A 17,729-nucleotide genomic window follows, 5' to 3' on the forward strand; every position below is an offset into this window, starting at 1 on the left:
GAAGCAAGCACTAAATTCTGCTCCAAATACATAAGATCTTGTTTAGAAGACCTTGTTTAGACTGTTGGAGTAAAGGGACTTTTCAGCCTCTTTCGAGTAGATATACAAGGTATACAGGGTGTCCCAGAATTTATGCTTAAATTGTTTGTCTCGAAGCCTGTTTGCCAAAATATCCGCATTAAAAATCAAAAATTTTAAATCGATTTATCTCTAGATCTAGAAGTCGTAGAAGAAAAAGAAAAACTCCGTTGTTCCACATTTTTCTGCTCATTGACTTTGAAACCTCATTTATGTACGAGTGAATGCAACTACTGTTTAATTCACAGGTCCGTGGTGAGCTCACTAAGAATGATCGGAAGAAGTTCAATACTGTTCTAATAGTGGATGTTCATGCTAGGGATATCATAGACAATTTTGTACGCGATGGGTAAGTGAAATATACAATAGATCAGTTGCGCTTACTTGGGTGATGTTTCAAAGTCATAGAGCAGGAAAAATGAGGACCAACGGAATTTTTCTTTTTCGGCAATAGAATAGACTTTGGTGAGTCTGTTCAGACCACCATAGAACAATACAAGCCGAACAATGTCCTCAACACCAAGCCACCCGATATATCTAAAGAAGAACTAAACCTTCCCAGAGTCACCAGAACCACACTATCACAACTACGTTCTGGGTATTCAAAGTCTGCATTTACTTTACATTTTTTACTCACCATTCTGCGACAATCGCCCCGGCTACTCACAAAAAACTCACCCAGCCTGAGTTGTGCCGGGAAAAGCCAGCGGTACGCGATTCCCTAGATGGTCACCCATCCAAGTACTAACTACGCGCAACGTTGCTTAGCTTGAGTGATCCGTGGGGAAATGGTGCATTCAACGTGCTGTCGCCGCTGGTATACCTACAAGAAGTTTACCCGAGAAGAAAACCGATTTTTGGATCTTAAAGGTACCTTACACCTATCTCGGTGGTGTAGTGGTCAAGGCGCTCGCCTGGTAAACAGGAGGGCGTGGGTTCAATCCCAGCCAAGGTATGGAATTTTCCCTCAATATAATTTGAGAATTTGACCACAATAATAATAGTAGCCTACTGCTGGAGTAAAGGGACTTTTCAGTCCTATGCGAGCAGTATATGTACCAAATTTCATCAAAATCCGGCCAGGCAATCGCGAGTTATAGCGGAATAACTAAATGCAAAACTGTCGAGGTAAAACTTAGAACTATAATAGACAATTTCATAGTTGGGATCTGACCCACTGGTCGTTCACTAGAGTATTTCATAACACACTGTTTAGTTCACAGGTCCGCGGTGAGCTGACTAAGAATGATCGGAAAAAGTTCAAATAGTGGACGTTCATGCTAGGGATATTATAGACAATTTTATAGGATCTGACTCACTGAGTAGTTCACTAGAATAGTTCATAACTCACTGTTTAATTCACAGGTCCGCGGTGAGGTGACTAAGAACGATCGGAAGAAGTTCAATACTGTATTAATAGTGGACGTTCATGCTAGGGATATTATAGGCAGTTTTATAGGATCTGACTCACTGAGTAGTTCACTAGAGTAGTTCATAACTCGCTGTTTAATTCACAGGTCCGAGGTGAGCTGACTAAGAATGATCGGAAGAAGTTCAATACGGTTCTAATAGTGGACGTTCATGCTAGGGAAATTAAAGACAACTTTATAGGATCTAACTCATTGAGTCGTTCACTAGAGTAGTTCATAACTCACTGTTTAATTCACAGGTCCGTGGTGAGCTGACTAAGAATGATCGGAAAAAGTTCAATACTGTATTAATAGTGGACGTTCATGCTAGGGATATTAAAGACAACTTTATAGGATCTAACTCACTTACGTATTCTTGAGAGTTCATTGCAACGGTCAATACATTAATTAGACTTACTTTATCATGGACACTCGTTGCTATCTTGAAAGCCCAGGAGAAACCTCTCCTGGGCTTTCAAGATAGCAACGAGTGTCCATGATAAAGTAAGTCTAATTAATGTATTGACCGTTGCAATGAACTCTCAAGAATACGTAAGTGAGTTAGATCCTATAAAGTTGTCTTTAATATCCCTAGCATGAACGTCCACTATTAATACAGTATTGAACTTTTTCCGATCATTCTTAGTCAGCTCACCACGGACCTGTGAATTAAACAGTGAGTTATGAACTACTCTAGTGAACGACTCAATGAGTTAGATCCTATAAAGTTGTCTTTAATTTCCCTAGCATGAACGTCCACTATTAGAACCGTATTGAACTTCTTCCGATCATTCTTAGTCAGCTCACCTCGGACCTGTGAATTAAACAGCGAGTTATGAACTACTCTAGTGAACTACTCAGTGAGTCAGATCCTATAAAACTGCCTATAATATCCCTAGCATGAACGTCCACTATTTGAACTTTTTCCGATCATTCTTAGTCAGCTCACCGCGGACCTGTGAATTTACCAGGCGGGCGCCTTGACCACTACACCACCGAGGTAGGTGTTCTCAGTGTTATATTCTTAAGAACAACAGAATAGGTTGGTTTAGGCTGGCCAAAACCAACCCAAATGTATACTATACATGTAGCTCTACTGACTAAACGGGAAGAGATATCGAAAAAGTAATAGGAGAAGACCCCCCCCCCTTCCAAAGCATAGGTACCTACAAAAAAGTACTTTTCATTAACACAACGGAGTAACGGTTAGCTGTGGTTCGACTTAATTTTTTTAGATTTTGACCTGTTTTTTCCCTTCGGTTTTTAGCTGTACTGATTGAACTATTAGAGATATTCAATAGGATAAGGAAAGTCGTGTGATGTTCACGCCAGATTTTTTTTTTTTTTTTTTTAATTTTAGCTGTACTGATTAAACTATTAGAGATATTCAATAGGATAAGGAAAGTGGTGTGATGTTCACGCCAGATTTTTTTTTTCTTCTTTTTTGTTTTCTCTTCTAATTTTCTCCTATGTTTCTTCTAATTTTCCCCATCCGTGGCACAAGCTCTGCCTATACGGATGGGTCTACCATTTATAAAAGTCCAGTATATTCTGAGTGTTTTATCGAAAAATAATAAATGGAAACTTTATAAATTAAATTAAAATGTTTCCATTTTCTCTATTCGCCCTTTATTTCAGATCATGTGGGAGACACACAAGAACCCTCGGGTAATCGAACAGTGTCTCGTTCCAAATCGCCTAGAACATCTAGAGCAGCTCAAAGACGGTCTGGAAGCGTGCGAGAAATCGCTACAAGATTATTTGACAGACAAGCGGAACGCTTTTCCTCGATTCTTCTTTATTTCGGACGATGAGCTGCTGTCTATTCTGGGGTCTTCGTCACCTACCGCCATTCAGGAACATATTGTCAAGGTACTGAACATAACGTATTGTACTTGGCGGTGAACTTTTGAACACGGAGGTTTTTGTGGGGGATATCAATAGTTTTTGAAGTCTACCATTGAGTCCCATCTATTAACTTCAAGAATGGAGGTCCTAGCATCACGAAAGCGGAGAGAGAAGAAGGGCTGGAAAGAAAGCCAGCCGTTCCGAGAACGAACCTTATCTGTTTAGGATAAAATTCGCCCCGAGCTGGAATCGAATCCGCGACCTAGCGCTTACAAAGCAAACACGCTACTCTCGAAGCTGAAGATAACCAGTCTATCTTCAGTGCTTCATTTTGACTGTCAAGGCAGCCTAGGTGATTTTTGGTCAAATTCGTAAAGTTGGTTGAAAAAAATCCAAAAACTACTGATATCCCTCACAAAAACCTCCGTGTCCAAAAGTTCGCCGCCAAGTACAATATTTTTTTCTACTTTTTTCAGGGTCGTTCGAGTACGGGTATGAATATATGGGACTCAATGGTAGACTGGTAATTACGCCTCTAACGGATAGAATATATTTGACCATAACTCAAGCCCTTAGTATGAGACTAGGCGCCGCCCCTGCTGGTAAGTTAAAGGGCCTCATTGTGGAGGAAGTAAGTTGTCAAAACTTGATGTATTATTACTATTATTTTGTTTAATTTTTTAAGGCGTCTATATCATTCTTAAGGATCAGTAAGAAAATCATAGACTGGAAACCTTTTTGTCCTTATTACTTTCCTTATCCTATAGGAAGGAAAGTAATGTAATCGGGTCAAATTTTCGATGGTCAGTTTTGTGTTTGTGCGCAAGCGTTTCTGCGCATTTTGACGTGAAATCTGACGTTACAACTCTTTGAACTTTTTCATTTGAACGGCAATTAAAAATTTAATTTTTGACCTTTTACAGTTATTTTTTCGGCGTTTTGACCTCAGATTTGGACAACTTTTTTACATAGGAATCGACCATTTATTTATAATTTTTACTAATTTGCAACTGCTCCATTGGTATCTTTTAATTCCTTAGGCAAGCGTTTCTGCGCATTTTGTCGTGAAATCTGACGTTACAACTCTTTGAACTTTTTCATTAGAACGACAATTAAAAATTGACTTTTCGACCTTTTACAGTTATTTTTTTCGGAGTTTTGACCTCGGATTTGGATTTTTCCCAACTTTTTACATAGGAATCGACCATTTATTTATAATTTTTACTAATTTGCAACTGCTCCATTGGTATCTTTTAATTCCTTAGGCTAATAGAAAGTAAAAGTAGAGTGGAACGAAGAGCATAGAGCTTTTCGCCCTCAGTTTTATGCGGTTTGAACTCGTCACTTTCCTCTATCGTAGCTTGCCTCAGCCTACTCCATGCCCTGCGCTCCACTATGTTTTTAGTCTTGGGGCTTCGGAACAATTTTCAATAGGAGATTTTCAATTGAGTAGATACTCGGGGGTTATACCTACCATTTGGTCACAAGCAACACGCCTCACATTAACCTCACCCAGCTTGACTGGGTACGAGAAACGCCAGCAGCACGCGATTGCCCAGATGTCACCCATCTGAATATTAACCGTGCTCAGTGTTGTTCAACTTGAGTGATCCATCGGGAACTTGGGCATTCAACGTGCCATCACCACGACTTCGCCGGTTATTGAGATTTTAGAAAGCTTCGGTCTTTTTTCTATCCTTTTTTTTTTTCCTGTTTCGCCAACATGTTGGGTTCATTTTTTATTTCAGAATCATGGACGCTGAGGAATTCCAATGGGAGAGTCAACTCCGATATTATTGGAAGAAAAGCTATTTAGACTGGAAAGACTCCCTAGTTATCATACAATGCTCAGGTAATGCCGCCCGTCCAGATATCAACCATACTCGAGGTTGCTCAACTTCAAGTATAGAGGTCCTAGCATCACGAAAGTGGAGAGAGAAGAAGGGCAGGAAAGAAAGTCTGCTGTTCCGAGAACGAACCTTTTCTGTTCAGGATAAAGTTCGCCCCGAGTTTGAATCAAATCCGCGACCTAGTCCTTACAAAGCAAGCACGCTACTCTTAAAGCTAACTAGACTGGTTATCATCAGTGCTTCATTTTGACTGTCAAGGCAACCTAGGTGATTTCTGGTCAAATTCGTAAAGTTGATTGAAAAAAATCACAAAAACTACTGATATCCCTCACAAAAACCTCCGTGGTCAAAAGTTCGCCGCCAAGTACAATATTTTTTTCTACTTTTTTCAGGGTCGTTCGAGTACGGCTATGAACACGAGTATATGGGACTCAATGGTAGACTTGTAATAACACCTCTAACGAATAGAATATATATCACAAAACTACTGATATCCCCCACAAAAACCTACGTGTTCTAAAGTTTACCGCCATGTTCAATAGTTTTACTTTTTCAGGGTCGTTCGAGTAACTACGGTTATGAGTATATGAGATTCAATTTTAAACTTCTAATAACACCTGTAACGGATAGAATAAACATCACAAAAACTATTGATATCCCCCACAAAAACCTCCGTGTTCTAAAGTTCACCGCCAAGTACAATACTTTTTTTTAACTTTCAGGGTCGTTCTTTTTCTACTTTTTTCAGGGTCGTTTGAGTACGGGTATGAATATATGGGACTCAATGGTAGACTGGTAATTACGCCTCTAACGGATAGAATATATTTGACCATAACTCAAGCCCTTAGTATGAGACTAGGCGCTGCCCCTGCTGGTAAGTTAAAGGGCCTCATTGTGGAGAAAGTAAGTTGTCAAAACTTGATGTATTATTACTATTATTTTGTTAAATTTTTCAAGGCGTCTATATCATTCTCAAGGATCAGTAAGGATAAGGAAAAAAATCATTGACTGGAAACCTTTTTGTCCTTATTACTTTCCTTATCCTATAGGAAGGAAAGTAATGTAATCGGGTCAAATTTTCGATGGTCAGTTTTAAGTGTCAACACACGTTTTGAGGTCCCTAGAATCTAAATCCAAAGTTTCAGCCATTGGTCCGTGTGTGTGTGTCTGTCTGTCTGTGTGTCCGTGTGTCTGTCTGTAAACAAAATATCTCGAGAACGGTAAGAGCTAGAGACTCGAAATTTGGTATGCAGCTGTCAAATGTGACAAGGATGCGACACGAAACTTTTGGTTAAGACCGGTGCAACGGTTGGCGGCATTTTACAGCTTTTTGGCGGTTTTCGGTGTAATTTAACAATATCTCGGGAACGGTATAAGCTAAAGACTTCAAATTTGGTATGTAGTTCACAATGGTTTTCGGTGTAATTTAACAATATCTCGGGAACGTTATAAGCTAGAGACTTGAAATTTGGTATGTAGTCCATAAATGTAACAAGGATGTAATGCAAAACTTTTGGTTAATGTATTTACTGCGGTTGGCGGTATTTCAACCGCTTTTTTGGCGGATTTCGACCGCTTTTTAGGCGGATTTCGACCGCTTTTTAGCGGTTTTGAGCTATACTGGCTAAATGGTTAGAGATATTGTAAAAGTTACAATAGATTAACACCCAAATAAGCATCATTCAATAGGATAAGGAAAGTCGTGTGATGTTCACACCAGTTTTTTTGTTATTCTTCCTTCTCATCTCACCCCCTCCTATTTCTTGTCCTTCTTCCTCTTCCCCCTTCTTTTCTCCAGTTTCCTCTTCCTCTTATCCTTGCCTATTCTCTCCTCTTGTCTCCTGTTACTGTTTAACAGTTTGAAAACAAACATGATATAGTGACGTCAAATATTCAATTGTGGCGAAGGTAAGACGAATTAATAAAGGTTCCATTTTTTTAAAAGATTTTTTGAGATGAGTGTTTCACCGCCTTTTTTATTTCGTAGCAATGAAACAACTGCTACATTAGACGCATGTGGCCTGTGTCGTAGCATGCCCATCCCGTAGTATGCCTCTCATCAGATGGGCGAGAAGAGACACAATACTTCCCATTTAGGTGCTGGCTCAACACGAGAACACCAGAAAGTAACCCGTTGAAATATTTGCAATCGAAAAACGAGTACAAACTTTTGTCGATGGTGGGATTCGAACCCGGGACCTTCTGCATCGAAAAACGAGTGCAAATTTTTGTTGATGGTGGGATTTGAACCCGGGACCTTCTGCATGGCAAGCAAGCGCGTTACCACTGGGCTAACCGTGCCCCCAACTCTTCTATTTCTATCTTCTTTTATTCTATTCTACTCTTCTCAATCTATTCTATTCTATTTTTTTTTTTCTTCCAGGCATGGACTTTCTGGCGTTTGGTAAAATTCTCAGTGGCCTATCGCAGTGCGGGGCCTGGGGTTGTTTTGACGAATTCAACAGAATCGATGTGTCCGTACTTTCGGTGATATCTACCCAGCTACTCACCATTCGGACCGCACTGCTTATCAATGTAAGAATCAAAACTACTGATATCCCCCACAAAAACCTTTGTGTTCAAAAGTTCACTGCCAAGTATCTGTATTCTCAGTAATATCCACCCAGCTACTGATCATTCCTTCAGTGATATCTACCCAGCTACTTACCATTCGGACCGCACTGCTTATCAATGTAAGAATCAAAACTACTGACATCCCCCACAAAAACCTTTGTGTTCAAAAGTTCACTGCCAAGTATCTGTATTCTCAGTAATATCCACCCAGCTACTGATCATTCCTTCACTAAGGGTTAAACCCCCGTCACTAAATACCTTACTAATAGTGATGTGCATCATCGATTATGCAAAATCGATTAATCGATTATTTAAATAATCGTAATCGCTGTGTCCACACATAGTCGACGTGACAAGCATGTGTGGACACAGCTTTACAGCTTCCTCTATCAAACCTCTTCTAAAGAAATGGAAAAAAAAAAATCCCAATGCCTATATTTTTACATTCATTTTTTCTTCTCCCTCATATGATGCACCCAGGCGACTCGCTTTCAATTCGAGGGTCACGACATTATCATGAACAATAAGGTGGGGATATTCATCACCATGAACCCCGGGTATGCGGGTCGCACGGAGCTGCCAGAGTCGGTAAAAGCGCTGTTTCGCCCCGTGGTGTGTATTGTGCCAGACTTTGAACTGATTTGCCAGATCATGCTGTTCTCGGAAGGGTGAGTAAAATTAATGGGTCTTTCAGCGATCAAAGTAACTTTTAAAGGTCTAAATCTGAGGTCAAAACTCCGAAAAAGTAACTTTAAAAGGTCGAAAATTCAATTTTTATCTGCCGTTCTGATGAAAAAGTTCAAAGAGTTGTAACGTCAGATTTTAAGAAATGCACAGAAACACATGCGCACAAACACGTTAATGTGTTGCCTGCAAAAGAGTTTTGCTCGGGACAGTTGATGTGACGTCATCGTGTACGGGAGCGTATGCCGTGACGTCAGCGTTCAAGGTTTTACCGGTATGTTTTAAATCGCTAAAGGTCTAAATCTGAGGTCGAAACTCCGAAAAAGTAACTTTAAAAGGTCGAAAATTCAATTTTTATTTGCCGTTATGATGAAAAAGTTCAAAGAGTTGACACCAAAATTAGTATTTTCTGTGTTGACACGCTAAATTTTGCTCCGCGGAAAAATAAATTTTCGGTGATTTAAAATAAAGGAAATATTATAAAATATATACCAAATTAAAGAGAAAGTGATTTTCTACTCTAATATCTGACCTACGTGTGATCATATAACATATTAATCCTGTTTTTTACCTAATTAAAAAAACCTATTCCAGTGTAGAAAAAGAATCTTGTTATTTGTTGCTAAGGAAACGTAGTTACTAAGGCAACCAAATAGTTGTTTATTTTTCATTACTTCTCTCACTCATTAGCTTGTTTATTTATTACTACATCGAGTGTTTTTGGCTTAATTGTCACATTGAGTGTTTGGCTGAAAAATGAGTTTGGCAGAAATGGAAAATCTTATCAAGAGAGAGAACCTAGCATCAGAAAGAAGAATGTTGAAAAAACTGAATCAAAACAGCATAAAAACGAGGCTTTTCATACCTTGAAATGGGGTTAGATTCCAGTGATGAGCTATCCTGTGTTTCCTCATAAAGGGAGCTATCCCAGGCCAGCATTATAACCGTAGAGTCTCTACACAGAACACGGGAAGTGACGTTGATGGAGAACTGCACATTGCTTTGTCCCCCGGCAGACTGAGTGTGATTTTCTGAAACACGAGGAAACAGAATTTTCCCTCAAGGTTGCCTTGCACCTCAGCCAGTAGCCTATTTTCCTTTCGTAATGTTAATGCGCATTGACATTAGGAATTCCCAGGGGTGGGGATAATAAAATGGAAGAACTTTGGTAGTGGGGGTAAAAATTGACGATTAAAAAAAATCAGCTGATGAAATTTTAAATTTTACCGCCAAAACTTCCTATATTGCTAATGTAAAACAAGATGTTAGTCTAACTACCTTGGAAGGTAACACGCCTGCTTTGTAAGGGCTAGGTTGCGGATTCCCGCCCGGGGTCGAACATTACCCTCAATCAATAAGGTTCTTTCTCGAAACGGTTGGCTTTCTCCCATCCTGTCCCTGTCTTCGATTTCGGGACAATAGAAACCCCTTATTTTTAACAAGCAAACTTGTTAGCGTTAGAGAGTATGGTAAATAACATGCAATAATAAAAATGATCACAAGCAAAAATACCATAACCATAAAGAGGATTTCGATGTACTTAAGTGTAGCCTTTATCCTTTATATTTATAAGGAGATAATGTGCAGTTTACATCTCATAAAGTTTAATAGAGGCACATAGGGCATAGGGACTTGCACCTTGCACCTAAGTGAATAGAATAAGTTAGTATGTATACCTAAGCTTAGCATACACTATTGTAGTAAGTATAATATATAAATACCTTACGCCAAGCTATCCAATGTCAAACGGTAATAGGACGTTGAATACACCAGTCCCCTACATCAGAACATTGAAGTTAAGCAACGTTCGTGTTGTGTTGGTAACTGGACGGGTGACTGTCTGGGGTTCATTTTATTAATTTGGACTTATTAACCTTTGTTTAGTAACTAGATAGGGTGAAGGTAGTACTAGGTTGAGGGTTCGATCCCTCCCCAGTGCAGATTTTATCTTAAATTCCGAGAACGAACCTTCGTTCTCGGAACGGCTGGCTTTCTATCCTGTCTTCCTTCTCTCTTCGCTTTGGGGCGATAAGAGCTTAACAGTTACAGTTCCCTCTATCCAACCTCATAAATAATAAAACGAAAATTTGAGTAAGAAATGTGTAATGTCACTGTAATGAGCTGAAGGCAATGTTATGCAACCAAAAGTCAGAATCATGTTTGGCTGAAAAATGAGTTTGGCAGAAATGGAAAATCTTATCAAGAGAGAGAACCTAGCATCAGAAAGAAGAATGTTGGAGAAATTTACAACTATGATGCAGGAAATGAACAGTAAACTATTAAAGACGATCGATGAACAAAATGGGAAAATAAAAAACCTCGAAGAAGAAAACAGGAGTCTGAAGTGGAGACTAAATGACATTGAGCAATACTCTAGACGCACTAATGTACAGATTAATAATATTCCTGTTGTGGCAAACGAGGATCTTGGGAAACTATTATGCGAAATGGGCGAAAAAATTGGAGTTCAAATAGATTACAAAATGGACATACAGGCCGCCCATCGTGTGCCATCATCATGATTGAATAAATAAGCAATGGGGCTCAGGTTATAGGGAGGGCAACTGTAACAACAGAGCTCTTAATATCGTGCCGAAATCGAAGAGAGAATTCAGACAGGATAGGAAAAACTAGCCGTTTAGAGAACGAAACTTATCTGTGTTACGACAAAGTTCTGCGGGAATCGAAAATGCGAACTAGCACAATCTAGCTGGGCTGGTTGCTCATATCTTTGAGGCATGTCGCATTTTGGAAACGTGTTCGCTTGACTTTTATTTAGTAGCGCGAAGTAGCGCTATGCTGATGAAACCTATATGAAAATGATACAGAAATCTCTGACTGGAGTTGCGCGACTTAGGTTTCCTAGAATGTGATAGGTCTAATTGGTATTGGTATAAGTAGGGCCATCGGCTTTAATAAACGTCCTTGGTCACTGCGACCTGGTTAGATCTTTTGTGACATTCGCGCTACTAATAGTCGCGCGATTACGCTTCCAACGTGCGGCAACCCTGAAAGTCAGACTGGTCCCGCACTGCACGCGCGACTTTCAGTAGCGCGTAGTCGTCTCTAAACCCTATGAAGAGCGTCTATAGAGGGTCTCTATCATTTTCATATGTTTGGTTGTGCAGGGGACTACGTACTACTAAATGTCTCCTAATGCGAGACGAGAGACGGGCCTTAATAGATCTTGTCGCAATGTACTGAAATATTACACACCTGTGTTAGGCCGCCCTCAGCATGTGAACAACGTGAAAATAAAGATAAAGGTAAAATAATATACATTCATCACCTGGTAATGGTAAGTATTCAAGCTGGAATAAATCAGCTTGATAACAGAATGATAAACGATCCTATACTGAATATTATAAGTATAAGGAGGATATTTATTTGGATTTGGAGTGACGTCATACCTGTGACTTTCAGCCAAGGTGACATTTTCAGTCAGAGATGATGGAGGGGGGGGGGATTCGAATATAAATCATTCAAATGAGACACCCTTTACGTTCTAACTGCGCCAATCATGCAACTAACCCTTTCGAACTAGAGTTGTGAACTAAAGAGTGAGTGAGTCAGAAAAAGAGCTACTCTTTTCAGTGAATGAGTCAGATCCTAAAATATCTGACTCACTCTTCAAATCTCTGTAGGTATAGGGAGTTAGGATCCAACTCATTGAGCGAGTAGTTCACTTAAAAGAGTAGCTCTATTTTATAACTCACTCAGTCACTCTTTACACATTTCTACTTCGAAAGGGTTTACCTACTAAGGCGCATGTCTGAAAAGAGTAGTTCTTTTACTCACTCACGCACTCACTCTCAAAACATCGCTATTTCGAACCCTGTGAGTGCCTGAACATAGTAGAAGCAAATTACAAAATAGAGAAGACCAACTTAGAGTAGACAAAGTAGGGCTTAGGGTATAGACCTAGGATCTAGGACTGACTTTGGACAGACCCCACGTAGGTTCGTAGGTTAGATTTGGATAGATTAAGGCCAATAGACATGTAAATCTAGACTGATGCAATGGTTTGGCAGACGATATAATTATTATTACCTTATGGTGTCTTGTTCGAGGACATGGTCCTAAAGTTGACCACATCTAGTAAACGCCATTCTATTCTATTCTAATACACAAGCAACTATATTCTATTAATCTATTCTATTCTAGACTACGTGTCATTGGTATAAATAAAAGAACATTTCGGTAATGAATATTTTTTTATTCATTGTGAGTATCTATCTAGGTATCTACCACGATATTCGAATGTGACTTCAAATTCAAATTTTAAAATCAACTGATTAGGCTTTCGTAGTATTCTTACAAAACTCCAAGTTTTTGCATTGTCTTTTGTACCATGTTTGTTCTTTGTTGTCTAGGAATGGTGTAGCGAATTCACTGACATTACACAAACATGTCCGTGACCTATTTCGCTCATTTCTGGAGTCCTTTTTGTCCATCATCTAACTTTACAAGTGGTTTAGTTAACTGTAGGACTCATTCAGAAGGAGGACCTCTACGAGGCCCGATCATCCCGATGGAACTCAAAATCTCATTAGCAAGGTGTTCAACATATTTGCCGAATTTCATCAAAATTGGAGAACCCGTTCGAAAGTTATGGAGAAACAAACAAACTACTTTCTCCACAAATTTCGAGAAAAGCTGAAAACAGATTTCAGCTTATATGCCATCCCACACACGCAACATCGACCTATTACCTGCGTGATAAGAGCTGTTATTATACCTGAACAAGTGCCATTTAAACGTCAGTTCCTTTAAATCAATTTATTTCTGGATCTAGAAATCGTAGAAGAAAAAGAAAAACTCCGTTGTTCCACATTTTTCTGCTCATTGACTTTGAAACCTCATTTATGTACGAGTGAATGCAACTAATACAACAACTTACTTCAGTATACCTACTTCAACCTTTGCTGATCTATCCCCCGTTTTCAAAGCTAAAAATCTTTATTATCAGTACTACAGTCGCCTTGATCTTCATGTCCCCTTCGTACAATTCTCAAAAATGTTGGATCAACTTTTTCCCCTACGATAGATTATCATAGAATTTATTATAAACACTAGTTTAGATAGGTTATTGTATTTTTTGTTCACTTTATATTATACTACATTTGTAAATTGTGCCTAATGTTTTTAAAACCGCATAATAAACAATAAATTAAATCAATAAATTAAAATTAAAATTAATTATTCTATTGACTTCTCTTTCAGATTTCTTGAAGCCAAAGTCCTCGCGAAGAAAATGGCTGTCCTCTACGAGTGTGATTTATGCAGAGGATCCCTACATGACACTCACCATCTGTTTAATTGCCCCAAAAATCCCACCACCCAATACACCCATGGATTTGTGGAGGAACCCAATAGCCACTGCAAGATTCCTAAAACTCCCAGTTTCAGAAAGTGAAGACATTGTGTAATTTGGTGAACCTACTGCTACTACAACAACATTCTATTGACTTCTCTTTCAGATTTCTTGAAGCCAAAGTCCTCGCGAAGAAAATGGCTGTCCTCTACAAACTCTCCAAAGAGCAGCTATCCAAACAGTGCCACTACGACTTTGGCATGCGCGCCCTCAAATCTGTCCTCGTCATGGCTGGAGAATTGAAGCGTGCCGCTCTACAATTGGAAGAAAGCGTGGTACTCATGCGGGCCCTGAGGGATATGAATCTACCCAAGTTTGTGTCGGAAGATGTACCTCTGTTTCTAGGTAAGGGGGAAAAATAATAATAATAATAGTTAATAGTGCTTATATTTATACTGCTCGCATAGGACTGAAAAGTCCCTTTACTCCAGCAGAAGGCTACTATTATTACTGTGGTCAAATTCTCAAACTATATTGATAAAATTCCATACCTCGGCTGGGATTGAATCCACGCCCTCCTGTTTACCAGGCGAGCGCCTTGACCACTACACCACCGAGGCAGGAAAAATCTGAGTAAAATCTGAAAGTTTCTTTCCACACAAGATCTACTGCTAGCAAATGATCCGGCGATTTAAGTTGCAGAGAATTGAAAAAGAAGTCTCTGACACGGTCTCGTTGAAATATTTGCCATCAAAACACTTGTGCATTTTTTTGTTTTGTTTTTTTTTTTTTTTTTTTTTTTTTTTTTTTTTTTTTTTTTTATCCCGTGCACACCTGTGAAGTGCTAGTACAGTATCAGTATAACGGTTTAACGTCCTCCAGTGGGACAAGGTCTGTCAGTCCTTATGAGGTTAGTCATCAGTCAGTTGTGAAGTTATTCATCAGTCACTTCTTATGCTAGTATCCTTGTAATGAAACAGATTTTTATAGGTAATCATCTCTCTTAGAAATCCCAAAGTCATCGAATCAGAACAAACATGAAAATACTGAAGTCTCTCTACTATCCCATTCTCTTTAAGTTCCTGCTTTTGACAAATTTTGCATCTATAGAAAAGCAAGCGCCATTTCATAACATCGGCAAATGCAATTATTCAATCAAAAAATAGAAAGTAAAAAAAAAAAAAAATCCTTCTCTACCAAAAATGTATAGGTATACAAACTTGTGCAGTTCCTTTCTAGATTTAATGAAAGAAAAACAAGCTGTGTCCGTCCCTCCGGGAATTTTTAGCCCGTAGTGATTAGAGAAAATCAGTACCTATCTATGTACCTACATAATTTGTTTAATTTTCAGTTTATTATTATTCTTGATTTGATTTTTTTATTTTACTTTCATGTAATGATTTAAAATCAAGACTGGAGCCCGTTCTCCCTTTATTCCCAATATAATGTCACCCATCCATTTATTGGCCTTTCTCGGCGTAGCTTAACATAGGTAACGCTAAAACCGGTCTTAAATGATCGGCTGAAGTGTTATCTAAAACTTTCTCGCTTTGAGTTCATAGGTCGTCGCGACAAATTTCGAGATCAGAGCTCATTTGTGTGAGAAAATGTGAAAAAAAATCCCACAATTACTCAATTAACTTTCAGTCACCCATCCATTTATTGGCCTTGCTCGGTGTAGCTTAACATAGATGACGCTAAAACCGGTCTTAAATTAACGGCTGAAGTGTTATCTAAAACTTTCTCGCTTTGAGTTCATAGGTCTTCGCGACAAATTTCGAGATCAGAGCTCATTTGTGTGAGAAAATGTGAAAAAAAATCCCACAATTACTCAATTAACTTTCAGTCACCCATCCATTTATTGGCCTTGCTCGGTGTAGCTTAACATAGATGACGCTAAAACCGGTCTTAAATTAACGGCTGAAGTGTTATCTAAAACTTTCTCGCTTTGAGTTCATAGGTCTTCGCGACAAATTTCGAGATCAGAGCTCATTTGTGTGAGAAAATGTGAAAAAAATCCCGCAAAAACCAGTTTTTTTGCTTTTTTGGCTTTATGGTTTTCTGGACAAAATTTGCACCACCATTTTCGTGATCCTGGTAAAAAGACCTTTAATTTGATATATAGGTCGACCAGGTTTGGATAACTCCTTCTTTGGGGACAGACCGACCGACCGACCGACAGACAGACAGACGACACCGAAGCGAATACAATAGTCCGTCCACTATACCTTTTATTATTAGTAATAATAAAGGAAGGACGGACTAAAAACAGTTAAATGTTTCATCTTACGTACATGCTCAGGCTAGAACTTGACCTGGCGAACTACCCTCCACCCGTTTTTTTTCTTTCCTCCCTAACATGTAGGTATATTTTTTTCCTTGGTTTACAGGTGGTACAAATGTACGAAACCATGCTAACTCGTCACTCGACCATGATCGTGGGACCTACTGGAGGTGGCAAATCAGTAGTTATCAATGCCCTGGTTAAAACGTCAACCGTGCTAGGCTATCCTGCTCGCACTTATACACTTAACCCTAAGGTAGGTAAAACTAAAAAAAAAGAACTACTGAAATCCTCCAGAAAAACCTCCGTGTTTTAAAGTTCACCGCCAAGTACAATAACAGTGGTTATCAATGCACTGGTTAAAACTTCCACCGCTCTAGGCTACCCTGCCCGTACTTATACACTTAACCCTAAGGTAGGTAAAAAAAAAATAAAAAACTACTGAAATCCTCCAGAAAAACCTCCGTGTTTTAAAGTTCACCGCCAAGTACAATACCAGTGGTTAAAACTTCAATGCACTGGTTAAAACTTCCACCGCTCTACGCTACCCTGCCCTGAGGTAGGTACATAAATATAAGGTAAATGGGTAGACAAAAAGCCTTAAAATAATGCGAAAGGGGTGCCCAGGTACAATCTTTCTAATCATTGAATTTTCTATTTAGAAAAATGGCCGCAAAAATTAATGAAATCCTCCCACAAAAACTTCGGTGTTCAAAAGTTGGCCGCCAAGTTCAATACTCAATTTACATTTCCAAGCGGTATCTGTGATAGAACTGTACGGGGTCCTTAATCTCGGGGAAGTTTAGTTTCTCCCGATATGCTTGGACCTATTTAATATTTCTTCTGATGTACTCGACCCTATTACGTTTTCAGGCGGTGTCTGTCATCGAACTATACGGAGTCCTCAACCCGGAAACTCGGGATTGGTACGACGGTCTCCTATCGAACATTTTCCGCGCGGTCAACAAACCCCTGGACCCGGGTAGTAAGGAGAGGAAGTATATTCTGTTTGATGGAGATGTAGATGCCCTGTGGATTGAAAATATGAATTCAGTGATGGATGATAATAAGATATTGACGTTGGCCAATGGAGAACGCATCCGACTGCTGGCCCATTGCCAACTACTCTTTGAGGTAAGTTATGATAACAACATTGCGTGCTCGGGAGGGGGGCGAAGGGTTTCGCGTGTTCTCTACGCGAGGTTGTGCATACGGTCGCGCTGCGAGCTCCCGGAGGCTTCGCGAGGTTGTGCATACAGGGTCGCGTTTCGCGCTCCCGGGGGCTTCGAAAGGTTGTGCATGCGGTCGCGCTACGCGCTCCCAGGGCTTCGTGAGGTTGTGCATGAGGTCGCGCTGCGCGCTTCCGGGGCTTCGCCTTTGAGGCTTAGTATCGTGCCTGGGTCTTGTTTCAAAGAAATGAAAACTAAAAACAAGAGAAAATATTAAACGTACGAAAATTTTTGCTGGCCTCAAAATGTGTTCCCCGTGTATTTCTTATGGGGAACTAAAAAACGTCAATATCTCGGGAACGGTTTGGAATTTCGGGAGTTTCCGATTTTTCCCAGTATGTACAAAAATAAGGAATCCAATGGTGTAAACCGCATCTCCCTAGCACATCTAGAAGTGGGTTTGAATGATTGAAAATTCTCCCATTAGTGAAATCTCCTATTAAGTCATTGGTGAAATCC

The 17,729-nt window shown here is 39.5% G+C and overlaps 2 protein-coding genes and 1 pseudogene across 2 annotated transcripts; 2 read left to right on the plus strand and 1 right to left on the minus strand.

Moving 5' to 3' along the window:
- Positions 1 to 779: 779 nt before the first annotated feature.
- On the minus strand, positions 780 to 897 carry LOC113470669 (annotated as a pseudogene).
- Positions 898 to 7,086: 6,189 nt separating this feature from the next.
- LOC103517066 (dynein heavy chain 10, axonemal-like) lies at positions 7,087 to 16,064 on the plus strand. The gene is made up of 5 exons (XM_026829298.1): positions 7,087 to 7,093; positions 7,569 to 7,720; positions 8,240 to 8,427; positions 13,924 to 14,162; positions 16,060 to 16,064. Exons 2-5 carry the CDS (start codon positions 7,571 to 7,573, stop codon positions 16,062 to 16,064), a joined length of 582 nt encoding a protein of 193 aa, XP_026685099.1. The 5' UTR covers positions 7,087 to 7,093; positions 7,569 to 7,570.
- An 87-nt stretch (positions 16,065 to 16,151) lies between these two features.
- Positions 16,152 to 17,461, plus strand: LOC113470668 (dynein heavy chain 10, axonemal-like). Its single transcript, XM_026829299.1, has 3 exons — positions 16,152 to 16,297; positions 16,915 to 17,175; positions 17,456 to 17,461. Exons 1-3 carry the CDS (start codon positions 16,157 to 16,159, stop codon positions 17,459 to 17,461), a joined length of 408 nt encoding a protein of 135 aa, XP_026685100.1. The 5' UTR covers positions 16,152 to 16,156.
- The last annotated feature ends 268 nt before the right edge of the window (positions 17,462 to 17,729 follow it).

This window comes from Diaphorina citri, unplaced genomic scaffold, assembly GCF_000475195.1.
Source record: "Diaphorina citri unplaced genomic scaffold, Diaci psyllid genome assembly version 1.1 scaffold1737, whole genome shotgun sequence".
In the NCBI taxonomy this organism is placed as follows: Eukaryota; Metazoa; Arthropoda; class Insecta; order Hemiptera; family Psyllidae; genus Diaphorina; species Diaphorina citri.